The 16,547-nt window shown below is 40.6% G+C and overlaps 1 protein-coding gene across 3 annotated transcripts in view; it reads right to left on the bottom strand.

Annotated features, from left to right (window-relative positions):
- Positions 1–5,443: 5,443 nt before the first annotated feature.
- Positions 5,444–16,547, bottom strand: part of LOC120313525 (amine sulfotransferase-like) — a 41,022-nt gene continuing 29,918 nt past the window's right edge. For all 3 annotated transcript variants that reach the window (XM_039355524.1, XM_039355521.1, XM_039355523.1), the window contains exons 3-7: positions 12,384–12,592; positions 10,720–10,846; positions 9,342–9,436; positions 8,401–8,581; positions 5,444–7,296 (exon numbers count right to left, since the gene is read on the bottom strand). In XM_039355524.1, coding sequence (XP_039211458.1) covers positions 7,136–7,296; positions 8,401–8,581; positions 9,342–9,436; positions 10,720–10,846; positions 12,384–12,592 — 773 coding nt within the window. In that variant the 3' untranslated portion in view covers positions 5,444–7,135. The remainder of the gene's footprint in view (positions 7,297–8,400; positions 8,582–9,341; positions 9,437–10,719; positions 10,847–12,383; positions 12,593–16,547) is intronic.

Raw genomic sequence — 16,547 nt, 5'->3', positions numbered from 1 at the left:
AATGGGGGATTTATTTTAACAAATATGGATTTCAAGGTACATTTAGATAAATGCAATTAAACATTGTCCCTTTGGACCTTGTCATACAAGGTGGCCCAGTGAAAATGTCAGGATGGGGCCATTGTAGGCAGTCTCATGCCATTACATCTGTTTAATTGTCCCATTTAGTTTAAATGTCTGAGCCTATCAAGAGGTAGAAGAATGGAACACAATTTAATCATATATTCCTTTTACAACAAGAAATGATATAGCCTAAATATAGAAAAAAAACATCTCTCCCATGAGAACTAAATGAGTGCTGTCAGTCTCCAGCCAAAGATACATAAAGCTGAAATTTAAACAAGCCCAGTCAACCCCAGGGTAAAATAAAGTATATATATAGGAGGAAACACTTAAGAAGAATTAAGAGTTGAAATCAGTATTCAAAAAGTTTGATTAATAGTTGACCAGCAGCAGAGGGGCTGAATGGTGAATCAGCACAGAGAGTATCATCTCTCTCTCTCTTCCATTGGCTTTGGTATATCATTATATGGATGATATTTTAACTGGAGCACCAAAGATACAATCTAATTGGCTTTCAGAAATACAAATTTTCTCAGTCCATTATTTAATTTATTGACCAAAGGAAAACAACCTGGTAATCTCATTGTAGTTCCACCTGTAGCACTTGCTGCGGTTGAACAAATTAATGACATCTTGAGTACTCAGTTTGCGGACAGAATTCCATATAAAAATTGTCAGTTAACACTTTTGATATTTACTTACCCCACACCCCATCCCAAAATGTTTTATTTTTTATCCAGGTGGTTGCTGAAATAATAACCTTAGGACGCACACGAGCTTGCTGTCGAAATGGAACTGATTTAATTAATATTGTTCTTCCTATCTCAGAATCTGATTTTCAATTTTATTTTCAGAATAACTTATCTCTTCAGTGAGCTTTAACTGACTGTATAGGCTCTATTTCATATCATTTTCCTAAAGATCCTTGACTTGCTTATTTAATGACTTTTTCCTTTCCTGTCCGCCCACTGCTTTCTCCTTCTCCCTTGCCACAAGCTCCTACTGTTTTTTTCTGATGGAGGGCAAACGAGAGGAACAATTGCTTACAAGATCCTCATGATGATACCTGGAAAGTGTCCTACACTGCAATACAGTCCTCACCACAACGCTCAGAATTATCTGCTGCTATTTTGGCTTTTCACACCTTTTCTCAACAGCCTTTTTAACTTAATCTCTGACTCTCGTTATGTGTGCCAACTTATTTTTAATCTTTCAGGTGCTTATATCATGCCCAGGATCGACCCCAATTTTATGGCTTTGTTTTTAACTTTACAGCAGCTGCTACAAGACTGAAAGCATTTATATTTTATTTCTCATATACGCAGTCACTCCTCCCTTCCTGGGCCTAACCCTTTTTTTATGTCTTCCTAATCCCTGTGGTTTTGTCTCTAATCAACTATGGCAAATGGATGTTACCCATGTTCCCTTTTTGGCTCCCTGGAAATATATTCATTTATCTATTGATACCTATTCAGGAGCAATTTGGGCCACACTTCAACAAGGGGAAACAGCTGCACATGTTATTTTTCATCTTTTCTCTGCCATTACAGCCCTGGGTAAGCCCTCTTCCTTAAAAACTGATAATGGGCCACCTATTCTTCAGTGGTTTTTTTGCAATTTTGTACAACCTGAAATATTGTTCTTACTCATGGTCTTCCCTATACTTCCATGCCATCATGGAACATGTTAATTGGTTCTTTAAGAACTGCTTTCACAAACAAATAAAAAAGGACGGATCTGGGGTACCCAATTTGTCATGGGTAACACAACAGGTTAAAAAAGTATTATCTACATTAAACCAATTGAATGTTTCCATTCAAAATTCCACCACTTATCAGAGACACTTTCAACAGAAAACAAGCTTGCCTCTGCCTCTGGTATATTATTGGGCATTACCAGACAAAGCATGGTTGGGACCAGTCCCTCTGATCACTTGGGGGTGAGGCTATGCTGCTGTGCTTACTCCTACAGGACCTTTGTGGATTCCAGCACATTACGTTCACCCAGCCAGGGATGTTGTGGCACCAGTCCTTGGACCCAGTCCCAGAAATGGCAAGGGTGACTCTACAGATGGCACAGCAACCAATCTGATCCCGGCATGCCAGTTGGCCAGTGTGACGTGGGGAAATGTAAAGAACTTGACTGCCAAAGAACAGGCAGTGCTGCAGCAGCAACAACTAGAGCAAACCCCCAAGAACCTGTGCGCTGCCATTTTTGCGGTTTTAACTGCAAATTCCTTAGCCATCATTTGTTTGTGTCTGATCGTTAACATCTGCCCTTTGACAACAGCAACTGTCATCCCACCCAAACAATCATTTGAATAACGAATGAAGCAAAATCTATGGGTGCAGCTAGCTAACATCACATAAAATGATGTCTTTTGTTTATCTGAAGCATATGACATGGAAAATTTGCTTTCTACATGTTTAGTCCTTGTTTGAACCCCTTCTGCAGTAATTCAAAACTTCACTGGCTATAGCACAATTTTATTCAATGGGAACTTTAACTATAAGGCTATATCTAGCTGGGGGGTTACTGCTTATTATCCACCCCCTGACGCTATTGCTTTGCACACCACAGTGGCAGCAATCCCTGCAAATATAACATGTGCTAAAATAGTTAATTGTACTTCTTCAAGTAAAAAACCTCACTGTCATCGCATTACCTCACATGTTTTAAACTGCACAGCTTTTGAAGAGACTTCCTTTCATTTTGGACATGTTTGGCTACCGCAGAGATGGTTTTTTACACGTGGTCAAGAAACCTTTAATTATATTCCTGCTAATATTAGTGAAGCGCAGTGTTGCCTCAGCCAGCTGATTCCTGTTTTGCTTTCCAAACAAGTTCACTTGAACCGTTCTCGACATGGGGTCACGCTAGACAGCACTTGTGACTCTGAGACAGCCTTACTTAATAAAGCAGAATATGTAGCACTGGCTATGTCTCTAGTGGGTGTACCAGGACTTGCTGTTCATGCTCACCTCAACATTAATGCTATTGCATGTAATTTAGCACAAACAATTAATGCTACCTTTTCAGCTATGTCAGCAATCAACCATGAGCTGCAAGATTTGAGAAAAGCTATTTTGCAAAATCACGCTGCTATCGATTATTTGTTTCTGTGTCAGCATTTGGGTTGTGAAAGTTTTGAGGGGATGTGTTATTTCAATATTTCTGATAATTCATGAACCATCCAGCACCAGATTAATATTTTACACAATTTGGCCTCTGATTTGAAAATTGATACTTTAGGATCTTGGTGGGTGCTGTTTTGTGCAATGTATTCCTTCCTTTTGCAATATATGTATCAGAGCTTTTAGCCCCAAATTCTCTCCCACATTGCCTCAGGGTCAGGTTTATGCCCTGTATAAACAACTGCATGGATGCTCCTCTCCTGATTATAATCCTTTTATTAACCCCTTTTATAACAATATTTCGTCTAACAAAATAAAAAAGAGTGAGATGTAGAGATAGGGGCCAGGTAGAGGTCGTGAGCAGCAAACTGCCCTTCCAATGCCTGTGTGCCTCTTCTCTCTACATGATCTCATCCATTCACATCACCATGGCAATATGGGAAACTACCCCAGGCTGATACAATGATATCACCTGGTTCACATGATATCAGCCAGGTTACATCAATAGGATGTGGTTAGAAACTGCTCCCTGGCTGGGTCTCCTGGCTGATATCTTCTTAAGGATTGGTAAGGAGTTTAACCAATGAAATGCTGTTGCTACGCTATTGCCATGTTAAACTTTTGCTGCTTGGAAAACTGTATAAAAGAATAAACGCTGCGAAGGTGGTCAGCCATATTTGCACCCTGCAATGACTGAGCACTGATTCCTACACATTTGTGGATATTGTTCATCACATTGATGAACAATATCCACAAATAGGCAAGGGAGGAAAAATGTCAGCACGATCATCCTGCCATTGCAAAAGAAGTCCCCACTGGATCACATGAACACAGAACTGATTAGATTTCTCCTTCTGGTAAGGAAACTGGGAAGGGGTTATGACATTAGATTTTTATTTACCTCAAAATGATGGAAAAGAAGCCATAGTTTATTGGACTGAGATTGGAATATTGTTATTTACAACCCTCCTCCCAATAATAAATATAATAACAATTGAAGTGGAAATAGGGAGCCCATTCCTTAGGACTCTGACCCTGCAGATTTTGAACCCTGGTAGAAACTGCTCATCAAACCTTGAACTGATCAGGATTTGAACAAACATTTAAACTGAACTTGCATTCTCTTGTTGTTACAAAATGTAGCCCCCATTTATTCCAGGAATTCCTTCTAACTGCAAACTTGTTTTGTAGTTAGTTTTTAGAGATTTCTAAGAAGAGATTAGACAGAGATTTGTCCAGAATGGTGTAGGGACTCTTGCTCAAGTGGGGGGTTGGACTAGAAGACCTCCAAGGTCCCTTCCAACCCTATTATTCTGTATTCTGTATGGTCCTATGTTTTCTAACATTGACAATATGGCATAAATCTGTCCTTCTTACATTTGATAGGAATTATTTGTCTCTTATAAGATAAAATATAGAAAATTGATCTTCCTGATGTTATTGGAAGTTTGGCGGTGAGGACAATATATTATTTTTCAGACTTCATTATTGCATCACATTGCCTCATGTTGGAAGCACCAAGAGACTTCTGGGTTGAAAGGATTAGGCAGTGACATCATTGTTGCCCACGGGACCCCCCAGTTGGGAGCTTCTTTCTCATCCAAGCCTGAATGTGTGGAGGAAAATGAGCTGGAAGGGACCTATTGAAGTCGATGGAGGGTGTCAGTGGCTTCAGAGGAATGTGGGGAAGAGCAGGCCGAGACAGGCCAGGGCCCTTCAGGATTGGAACAGGAGGAACAGGAGAGGCAGAGTTCAGGCGATGAGCAAGGACCACCCCCACCTGATCCTAGAGCATGGAGAGTGGAGAGAAGGAGGGAACAACGCACAGGCTCAGGAGGAGAGTATCCCGCCTCTCTCCACAGGCACACCTGGAGACTGAGATTTAAGAAGATGCTGTGGGGAGAGGCATTTGTTGGGAACAAATGCTGATTCCTTGGAGTTTTGTGTGTATTGTTGCTGATCTCTTGTTCTGTGACTTCCTCCTGGGCTCTAATGTACATAGTGTAAACAGAACTGGTTTATAGACCAGGCAGTTCAACTTAGAACACGTTTTATCAAACGGAACAGGGCAATGTAATTATCAGAATGCTGATTCTTTGTATTTACCACCAGGGCTTTTTTTGTCATAGAACGCCCGAACGGAGTTCTGGCACCTTTTTTGGATGGAACCTTGTAGGGTAGGCAAGGTGGGTTGTATGACGTGTGTGAGTTCCGCCCCCCCTTTTTTTTTTACAAAAAAAGCACTGTTTACTACTTATGTATTTTATTATTGTATTTTCTTTTACATACATATATCTATTTTGTAATTAGATCATGCATTTACCTTTATTTTATTTTTATATGATATTGCTGTTGAGACTAATCAGTTAATAAATTACTGCTACTACACAACACACCTGACCTAGCCAAATACATTAAGATCGAAGTACCCAGAATCAAGAATGTAAAAAGGTTAACTATATAGTGTAGTTGATGGGGGAGGTAGAAGTAACCACCTATCTGTGGAAAGAAACATCAAATCTAACATTTTGCATTAGACTTAATCCTTGCAAAGTTTCAGCAATCAAAGTGGACCTCCATCTTCATAATCAGAGGTCCAGGAAGATCATTTATATAAACAAATCAGTGTGCTTATATAAATATTAATTTGGGTGACTTGTGTGGCCAATGGATAATTCTTCTCCAGAAGAATTCCAGAATGGATGGACATGAATGGTTCTGACATGATTTGCTAAGTTATAGTATAAGATGTAAGAAGGGCTAGCATCAAGTTTATGCGAAGTGATAAAACTACTTTATATTGTAGTTGTGAGGCCACACTTGAAATACTGCATGCATCATCACAGTACAAAAAAGATGCTGAGATCCTAAGGTATGCCGACATGATAAAGGGTATGGAAGCTAAATTGTATGATGGTTCAGGGAACTAGGCCTGTCTAGCATATCGAATAAAAGAATTAAGAGGGACATGGTAAATATCTTTCAATATTTGAGAGGCTGTCACAGAGAAGAGGAGTCTGACTTATCTTCAGAGAGTAGGACAAGAAGTAATGGGTTGAAAGCTTGTTTCAACTACTGTAGTGCTGTGCTTCCTTAAATGAGGGGTTTTGAAAGATAAAAGTGTGGGTGGGTGGAGTTTTGAAAGAATGCCAGATTCTGCTCCAAAGATGCCTGATTAAAAAAAAAACCTGAGGAGTTGGCAAAAAGATTTCTCTGTGTAGTAAATCAGGAAAGCATAGATGCCACACTCATTAGATATGCAAACCCCCATCAGCTGTTCAGCAAAGCAGGCATGTTCATGCAAATATTCAATCTCACATTGTTGTTCATGGCAGACAATGAAAGATTTAGGGTTAACCTGTACATTCACCACCTCCCCAAGGTCCATCTTACATCGCTGTCTTGACTTGCTGGTGATGTTCTGAAAGGAGAATGTCGGCAAAACCAGAGAGTTTGATCAGTAATTTTGCTTAAGCACTTTAGAAATAAGGACATCACTAATCAGAGACAGGCTAAATGGGAGGCAATAGATACAGATAGGCATCAGCAATAAGGACAGCAAATTTTACACCAGTATAGTTCCACTACTAACTAAAGGCAATAGAGAAAAGACCTTAACCATATAAGAAAATCTCACGCTGTGATTTAGCATATTGTAAAAAACAAAAAAGTATATATAGGAACTAGCTGGACATAAAATGTCAAAGCTTTAGTGCATCTGGTTTCATTTGTGGAATCAAAATAAAAATGATAGTAAGAATTTGGGAGAGACGTACTATAACTATTTTCTGCAGTTTCTATTATATTTAATAATAGCACACATAATTTAATTTAGCTCTGTTCTATGATCTCTGCAAATCTGAGAATTAAACATTAAAGATTACATAAAGATCATTCTTGGAAGGTCATCTCTGATTCAAGCCACTTGAAGCTGTGCATCACACATTATTTTCTTCCACTGAGCTGGAAATAGGCTTAGGATCCTCCTGAATATCCCAGCAGAATTCGAAGGGCAGTTTTTCCATCCTCTCCTTAAAGACACGGTCAAACGTTTCACTCTGGGCAACAGTCATGGTATTCTTCCAGTCCCCAACAATGCCTGGGAAACAGTGATACAAATGTCAACAGTTTTTGTATTCAATTAAACTAGAGGCTATTTATGTCATCCTGTCACCAAAATGAATGTGTCTTTGTGTGTGTGTGTGTGTGTGTGTGTGTGTGTGTGTGTGTGCGTGCATGCGTGTATGTGTAGGAATGTATATATGTATGTGTATGTGTGCACGTTGAAGATATATTTATATCTTCAGGCTTCAGGAGAAGACTATAGTGATGAAGATCAAAAGTCTTCCAGATGTGGTTTCTAGTCTCCAATTACCATGCCTGCTATGGGCTTCTTGAAGTCTTAGAAAGAGGATAATAGTTTGCAAAACCTGACTAATTTGGAACATTGCACATTCCTCCATTATTAGAGGAATGTTTCGCTACCTTCCAGTCCATCAAACAATATATACAAATCTGTATCTCTAATTTTTGGGCAGGAAGCTGGTTCCTTACTATTTTAACTAGAGTTGGACTACAGAGTGAAGATTTTATAGAAGGGCAAAGATCTTTCTAACTAGAAGCTATCAGGTGATTTCTCTGGCATAAGTATCTCGTACTGGGAAGTCATAGAACCAATGGCCTACCAGTGAAGTTCTAAATGATCTTGAATTCACCCCGTTGGAACTGGCCCCCTGATTAAGTGAAGTGATTGATGCTTTTTTTTTTTTAGCATTGTCTATGTCCCTGCAGGCTTAAAGGATGCAGTTCTAAGACTGGAGGGCAGTGTCCAAGGTAGAGAGTGAAGAAGATGTGTCTCCACCAGCCTAAAGTGGTCAGTATAAGGTAAAACAATCACATTCCTAAAGGATCATTAGACTGTGCAAGCAACAGACTGGTCATTGTAACAGTCAGATTATAACCATGGCAAAAAATATGTCAGGATGAAAAAGACAACACCAATTTAACATTGGTACAGCTAAGAAAGTCTTATGGCTGCCTCAGATGCAGGCCATTGATGAGACTAGTGCAACATCATGAAGAGAAAGCAGAAAGAGAAGTTGTTAGAAAATGTACATACCATTCTACAAAAAGTGCCTTTTAGATGAAGGTGGCAATCCTAGCATATTCCATAAGCATAGACTATAAATCTCCATGGATTTACCTTTACGAAGAAAGACTCCTCTGCTATCATCTGTAAGTTCAGGAATCATGTATGTGTAGTTTGTTCTAGAATCCGCTTTCATGTTATTAAATGTAGCTTTACCCACCACGTCATCCACCTCCTTTTCACTCAGTTCTTTTCCTAGGAAGTTGCATATTTTCAGTACAGAGCTTCTCAGATCCTGCAATTTGATACAGCTTTATATTAGATCTTCCATAAAAATGGAGAAAAGGTTGGAAAATGTTGTTGATATATTTGGGGAATTCTAAAGATTATCACTATCTTATACATATCTTGCATATCAATGCTGTCTCTCACTTCTACCTTCAATTCTTTCTTTTCTTACTGAAAACAATTACTTCAATATTAAATCATTTATATTTGTATTTTATTTTTTTAGAAAAAACGAACAATATTCATTAAACGTTGAAATCCTTCCTTAGAACTGCTGCTAAGGGATTCCAAGAGACAAGTTGTTGAGAAACATTTTTGGTTCTCAATATATTTATGATTCAGACTCTTACATTCTTAGCAATCCTGGCTGCATTTGAGGCTGGTCAGTTCTCAACCAAGCTAAATAAATGCCTTGGTCTCTCTTGAAAATGCATTTGAGTTGAGTCAACCTTCTTTGAGCCAAAAGAGGAGAACATTATTTATTTTATTTTACTTTGTTTTATTGATAAAATTCATATCCTGCTCATCTTGCCAAGTGCTCACAAACATGTGTTTTATTAATCTTTTTCCTTTTGAAGAGGGGAATCTTATGTTTCTTCAGAGACCTCACTAGTCCTCCAGGAGTTCACAGAAATAACCAAGGTGGTTCTGTGGTCACCTCTAGTACTCCTTGTTGGTATAAGCTATTCTATACATCCCATCATTTCTAAACCTTGCTGTGCTTGATGGTTGTTCATATTGCACTACACAAAATGGACACATCTTACCTTTTTCATGTCTTCATACGAAAGGAAGATAATATTGAAATCATCCTTATGAGCATACCAGCTTTCTATATGGTCTAGCCACAAACTACTAGGCACTGATAGGAAAGAAATGAATTTGGCATAAATATGAGCGCAGACCTCAAAGTCCATTTGGTTCAATTGTTTAACTGGGTACTGCAATGTTCCAGTTAACAATCCCCTTAGGAATACATTCTTAATGCTTGAATTTCTTCCATTTATCCCTATGACCTGACGGGCCTACAGATCAAAGCTCAACTGAGGGGCCACCCTAATAACATTGAATGTGGAGAGGAGAGAGGAGTGGTTGCATATTCTCACTTATTAAGTTTTGTCAAAATGCTGCTATATTATTTCATTTGTTTTGCTTAGGTCCTTATTTGGACCTTTGGGGCAACTCTTAAATGTTCCCCATGTAATTTCATGTTAGAGAGTGTTTATTTTTTTAGTTTTCTTATTTTTTTAAAAAAAATAAGGATAACTCTCTAGTTTTTCAAATGAATATGGATTTTTATTAATTTTAGATTCTGTCCATTATTCCCAACATAATCACATTCTGATTAATGAGGTGCAGTGGCTCAGTGGCTCAATGATATTGGAGATGGTCTCTGCTCCAGCAGTTCAAGTCCTAGCATTATGTGGTAGGGTGAGACCCCATCACTTGCCTCAGCTTCTGCCCACCTAGCAGTTTGAAAGCATGCTCTATGATACCTAGATAAATAGGTACCACTTTGCTGGGGAGATGAGTTGGTGCTCTATGCAGGTAGTCAGATTCTTCTTGGCTCTGAACCTTCTCGGGTGTGATGCCCATTTGCAAGGCGGCTCTGGTGAAGGGAAGGGGCCCTTGAATGATGCTGCAAGAAGACCTGCTCATCTTTCTTTCTGGGGTAAAGCCAGCTCACCTTCCTGTGGTGCATCTTGGGAATTATGCGAACATTTCCCACAACAGAGCTGGTAAATTGGCAGCTAAACCATTACTCTACAATAGCATTGCAGTCTCCTGACTAATGTAACAACAACAATAGTAATAACAACAACAAAAATAACAATAACAATAATAATATACTGATTTTAAACCCAACAATTCACTTCTCTCTATTTTTCTCTATATTAAATGGATCCTAGTATTTCTTCTCATTCTCCCACCCACTTTTGAATCACGAGTTATTCTTCTCCACCATCCATTCCATTATAAACTGTTTGCATAGAGTTTATATAAATTACTGCATGAGCATTGGAAATAATTATTCTGATCTTATTTTAAGGAGGAGGGCGGATTGTTTGCTGCTTGCAGGAAGTGGACTGAATTCATATCTCTTGTCCAAAACAAAAACTAACCTGATTGTGATTACATTCTTACCTTTGCCAGCCAAAAACTTCTTCAAGTAAACATCAAACTCTTCTGGTAATTCCAGCATGGTTAGAATTTTGTAAAAATGATAGCTAGAAACCAAGACATCCTTTGGATTTCTAAACACATAAATAATCTGTCGGAAGAAGAAAATAGCTAGTCAAAAATGATCCTCAGAGACTCCAGTTAGAGTGGAAATAGCAGGAAAACAGTGGGATGAATTGAAAAGTCTTTCTTGAGGCTTGGTGGACCTTAGGTGGAAAGGGGCCAAGCTCTCCCAGCCTCGGAGAAGCACCGATCAGGCGGAAAGGGGCCGAGCTCTTCCGGCCTCAGAGAAGCACCATTCAGGCAGAAAGGGGCGCTGATCCTGGCACTTCCCCTGAGCTCTCCTGGCCTCAGAGAAGCGCCAATCAGGCGGAAAGGGGGGCTGATCCTGGCGCTTCTCCTGAGCTCTCCCGGCCTTGGAGAAGTGCCGATCAGGCAGAAAGGGGCCAAGCTCTTCCAGCCTCGGAGAAGCACAGATCAGGCAGAAAGGGGGGCTGATCCTGGTGCTTCCCGTGAGCTCTCCTGGTCTAGGAGAAGCACCGATCAGGAAGAAAGGGGTGCTGATCCTGGCGCTTCCCCTGAGCCTTGCCAGCGGGATGCGTGCCTCTCGGTGTCTTACAGTTTTCAACATTTCGCTAGAAGCAGGAAACTGAGAGCAGACGGTTATTGGTGTCGTGGCTCAAGGCGCATGATAAGGGAAAGAATATGATTAACACCATGCACGCACGCACACACACACACACACACACAGCATTTGTCTTCCACCACATTTTATTCACGTCAATCTTTTTTTTTCTTTGTAATATTGGGAGTTGAAAATAGCGACTCTACGCAAACGCACACACAAACACGCAAGCAGGCACGCCTCCCTCCTCATTCATTTCCTTTCCTTGGCTCGTCCACTGCGCGTTCCTGAGGTGGCGGCGGTGGCAGCTTTGGCAGTGTCTCGGTTCCTAAGACCATCGGAAATATGTGTTTTCTGATGGTCTTAGGCGACCCCTGTGAAAGGGTCGTTCAACCCCCACAGGGGTCGTGACCCACAGGTTGAGAAGCGCTGCAAGAGAGCTTCCAAAGCAAAGGTATAATATATGCAGTTCTTGGAGAACACACAAATGCCTACCTTGCTGCCTTTGCACCAACTGAAGCTTTTGAATACTTCAAGGGCTGTTGTTAAAAAACAACTCCACTTTAAAGCTATTACAGTCATCCATCCAGGAGGGCATGAGTGACAGAGTAGCAATTGTAAAAGGGATTTGATGGCTAAAGGTAGCATTCCTCAACTTGGCATCCTCCAGATATGTTAAGATAAAAACTGATTATACAACACAAAAAGCGCCAATCCATCTGGAAGTGTCATTTTGGAAAAATTAAGATTAAAGGATTAAATATCTCTACATATGGATCTTCAGTTTAGTTCTTAGCCTATTTCTGCCAAGCATGAGATTCTGGGTTCCCTGTGTTATTTGAGGTATTTTTTTCTCACCTTGGATATCATTAAACACATTGAAACAATGTAACATCTGTTCACTTGCACTTGTCTCTTTGTCAATAAATCATTCAGAGCTAAAAATAAATAAAAGAGAGATACCTCCCCACTCCACCCCGCTAGTTTCTAAAATATGTCCTACTTTTGCTCTTTTATTTCGTAATCCTTTGGGTACCAAATAGTACGGCAGATGGGAAGAAATGACACGAGGTGATGGGCGACTGGGTAAATCTACATGGAAAATATTATACTCTAGCCATGGTGCTCGGTCAATCAGGGTAATATTTTCAGTTCCATCTCGATGACCTTCATAAAGAATCAAACTCACAATGTTCTGAGTCCACACTGTGCCTGTAAATAAGAAATAATTAAATTAATTCATCCAGAGCCATTATTATTTGGAGAATGTTCAACACATAAAAAACAAGAAAAAAGTCAAAGAAACAATCGGTCCACTAATGGGAGAAGATGGCAAAGAAGTAATGGGCAGCAGAGAGAAAGCAGAACTGGTTAAGTCATACCTCGCATCTGTCTTCGTGCAAAAATAAAACACTACTCAACTTAACCGAAAAGAGAACCATAAATGACATGTTAGGAATGAAAATTAAATTATGCAAAAATAAAGAACACCTGTCAGCTCTAGATGGATTCAAATCACCAGGTCTGACAGACTATATCCCAGATTTCTGAAGAAACTGGCATACGTGATTTCAGAACCATTGAACATAACTTTCAAAGTTCTTGGATCACCGACAAAATACCTGAGGACTGGAAAAGGGTTGATGTGGTCCCCATCTTCCAAAAAGGGTGGGGGGAGACAGATCCAGGAAATTATAGACCAATCAGCCTGATATCAATATTTGGGAAGATCTTGGAAAAGATAATCAAGCAACAAATCTGTAAATACCTAGAAGCAAACAAGGTTATAACCAGAAGCCAACATGGATTCGTCGAAAGCAGAGCATGCCAAACAAATCTTATTTCATTCTTTGACAAAGTGATCAGATTAATAAATTAACAAAATGTTGTGGACATAGTATAATTAGATTTCAGTAAAGCATTTGATAAACTAGACCAGTGATGGCGAACCTTTTACAGACCGAGTGCCTAAACTGCAACCCAAAATCCACTTATGCATCGTCGAGTGCCGGGTGGGTGTGGCCCATTGGGTGGGCATGGCCCATTGGGTGGGCATGGCCCATTGGGTGGTGTGGCTGCAATGGTAACGGCAGACTGGGTGAGACTAAAAAGTTCAATCAATCAATTCCAAATTTGCAAGACCTTTTTTTTCCTGCAAGAAGTTGAAATTGACTGATTGAACCTTTTTTTTTCACATGGCAGCGGAGGGCTAAAGCGAAAAAGTTTTATAAAACCCAGCTGAAGGCCTAGGACTGAGGTGATGGTGCATGTGCCCACAGAGAGGGCTCTGAGTGCCACATCTGGCACCCGTGCCATAGGTTCGCCACCACTGAACTAGACCACAACCTACTTGGCAAGCTAGTAAATTGTGGGATAGACAGTACCACCACTAGGTGGGCTTGTAACTGGCTGACAAATCATGCTCAACATTTAGTCCTCAAAGGAACTACATCCACATGGAGAGAAGTAACCATTGGGGTACCCCAAAGTACCATTTTAGGCCCAGTATTCTTCAATATCTTCATAAATGATCTAGATGAGGGAATTGAACGAGAATTCATCAAATCTGCAAAGAACAATAAGCTGGCAGGAATAGTCAACACCTCAGAACACAAGTTCAAGATTCAAAAAGATCTTAAGGGACTTGAACACTGGGCCCTATGTAACAAAATGATATTCAACATAGATAAAAGTAAGGTTTTACACTTAGGCAACAAAAACCAACTGTATAAGTATAGACTAGATGAAACTTGGCTTAATACCAGTAACTATAAGAGGGATATTGGAGTCCTAGTGGACAATCACTTAAATATGAGCCAACAGTGTGTGGCAGCCTCCCCAAAAAAACCAATGTAATCCTAGGCTACATTGAGGGATAGAATCAAGATCATGTGAAATTCTAGTACCACTTTACAAATCCTTAGTAAGACCAACTTGGAATACTACATCCAATTATGGTCATCACAATACAAAAAAGATGTTGAGACTCTGGAAAAAGTACAGAAGAGAGCAACAAAAATGATTGGGGAGAGGGGTTAGAGGCTAAAACATATGAAGAACCATTATAAGAATTGGGTATGTCTAGTCTAATGGAAAGAAGGACTAGGGTGACATGACAGCATTGTTCCTCATCTACAGAGATGAGGGGGTCAAACTATTTTCCAAAGCACCAAAAGGAAGAAAAGAAACAATGGATGGAAACTAACTAAGGAGAGCACCAACCTAGAACTAAGGGGAAATTTCCTAAAGGTGAGAGCAACCAACCAATGGAATAGTTTGCCTTCACTGGAGACTTTCAAGAACGGACTGGACAGCCAGCTGTCTGGAATGGTATAGGGCAGACATGTCAAACACAAGGCCCAGGGGCCAGATGTAGCCCACAAAGTGGTTTCATGTGGCCCGTGAAGCCATCCTGGGAAAAGTGAGGGAATGGCCCCCTCTGCTTTGGCCCTGACCCAAGCCAGCCAGGAGCCAATGTACAATTTTATGCTGGCCATCTATGCTGAAACGCACTCAGTCTTAACTCTACAAGGTCATCTGGAAACAGTGAGGAACCAGCCCCTGCTGCATTGGCCCCACCCCCTGGGTGCATGCTGGCGAGGTGTCACCCTTTGTGAGGAATAAAGAAATGCACCATCGCTTGGAAATGGCCAGCAAATATCCAGCTTGATGGGCTCCGGGGGAGGGTTTTGGCAGGCAGTGGGATGCTTTCCTCACAGCGCCAAGAAGCTGAGCCAGGTGGCACAAATCCAAAAAGAAGTGCGATGCCACCCCCAGCCTGCCCAGTTTCAGCAGGCAGCGGGGCACTCTCCTCACAGCATTGAGAGGCTGAGCTGGGTGGCATGAATCTAAAAAGAAGCACGAAGCCATCCAGCTCCCAGCCTGCCCATTTCGGCAGGCAGTGGGACACTCTGCTCACAGCACCAAGAGCTGAGCTGGGTGGCATGAATCTGATGAGAAGTGCAATGCTGCCTAGCCCCCAGTCTGCCCAGTTTCAGCAGGCAGCAAGGTGCAAAGCTAACGAGCTTTACACCACCCGGCTCAACCTCTCGGTGCTGTGAGGAGAGCGCCCCATTGCATCCGAGACTGGGCAGGCTGGGGGCTGGGTGGCATTGGGTAGGTAATGTTTTTTTTTAAATTTTATTAAATAACAAAAAAAGAAAAAGTTTAAAAACATTGAACATGGTAAATCAGACTTGACCAACATCTCAGTTCATTCCTATTCATAATTAATTAAACTCTATACAATAACATCACTCTAAACTCAATTTTAACTTATCACAGTGACCTCCAATTTTTTTCCCCCACCATTTATAAAATTTATTCCATATTTGGTAGAAATCCATAGCATCCTGATTTTTGAGTCTTTTAGTTAACCTATCTAATTCTGCGCAATGCACAATTTTATAAATTAAAATTTCCTCACTAGGTACAGCTGTATTTTTCCAATTCTGAGTGAATACTATTCTTGCCGCTATAACCACATGAATAAATAAATACATATCCTCTTTACTAACATTTTCTTCAACAATTCCTAACAAAAATGTCTCAGGCTTATACTGAATATTTTGTATGCTCATTTCTGTTACCCATTTCCAAACCATACGCCAAATACCCCTGTGTTTCCTTACATGACCACCACACATGAAAAAAAGTGCCCCTTTCTTTTTTACATTTCCAACATAAATCTGAGAATCCTTTATACATTTTGGCTAGTCTTGCTGGAGGGAGATGCCATCTATAAATCATCTTATACGAATTTTCTTTATAGGCTGATTTGCGTAGGTAATGTTGAATCTCACGCTGCTCATGGCATCCCCTCTCCCAGAGCCCACCAAGCCAGATGAAGTAGGTGAGGGCCATGTGCTGGCTACTTCCAGGTGATGGTGCATTTCTTCATTCCTCACGAAGAGTGAAACCTCCCCAGCTGCATTTCTTGCCGTTTTTCTCCCTCCCTCATCTCAAATATTTTCCCACCATTCTGTACTAAGAAAGGAAGAAAAGAAGGAAAGAAGGAGAGGGAGGATCTGAGGGAATTCCTGCCTTAGTCCTGCCCTGCTGTCATTTCACCATCCCTTTGCCCCCTCCTCCTGGCCTATCCTGGGGGTCTCCCATCCTATTGTTAAGGAAGCTTGGATACAAAGCCAGGTCTACTCCCATGGAGAGG

Source organism: Crotalus tigris, unplaced genomic scaffold (assembly GCF_016545835.1).
Source record: "Crotalus tigris isolate CLP2741 ecotype Arizona unplaced genomic scaffold, ASM1654583v1 scf7180000018691.1937549, whole genome shotgun sequence".
In the NCBI taxonomy this organism is placed as follows: domain Eukaryota; kingdom Metazoa; phylum Chordata; class Lepidosauria; order Squamata; family Viperidae; genus Crotalus; species Crotalus tigris.
The sequence above is the reverse complement of the archived record's forward strand: the minus strand, read 5'-3'. Positions and strand labels throughout refer to the sequence as shown.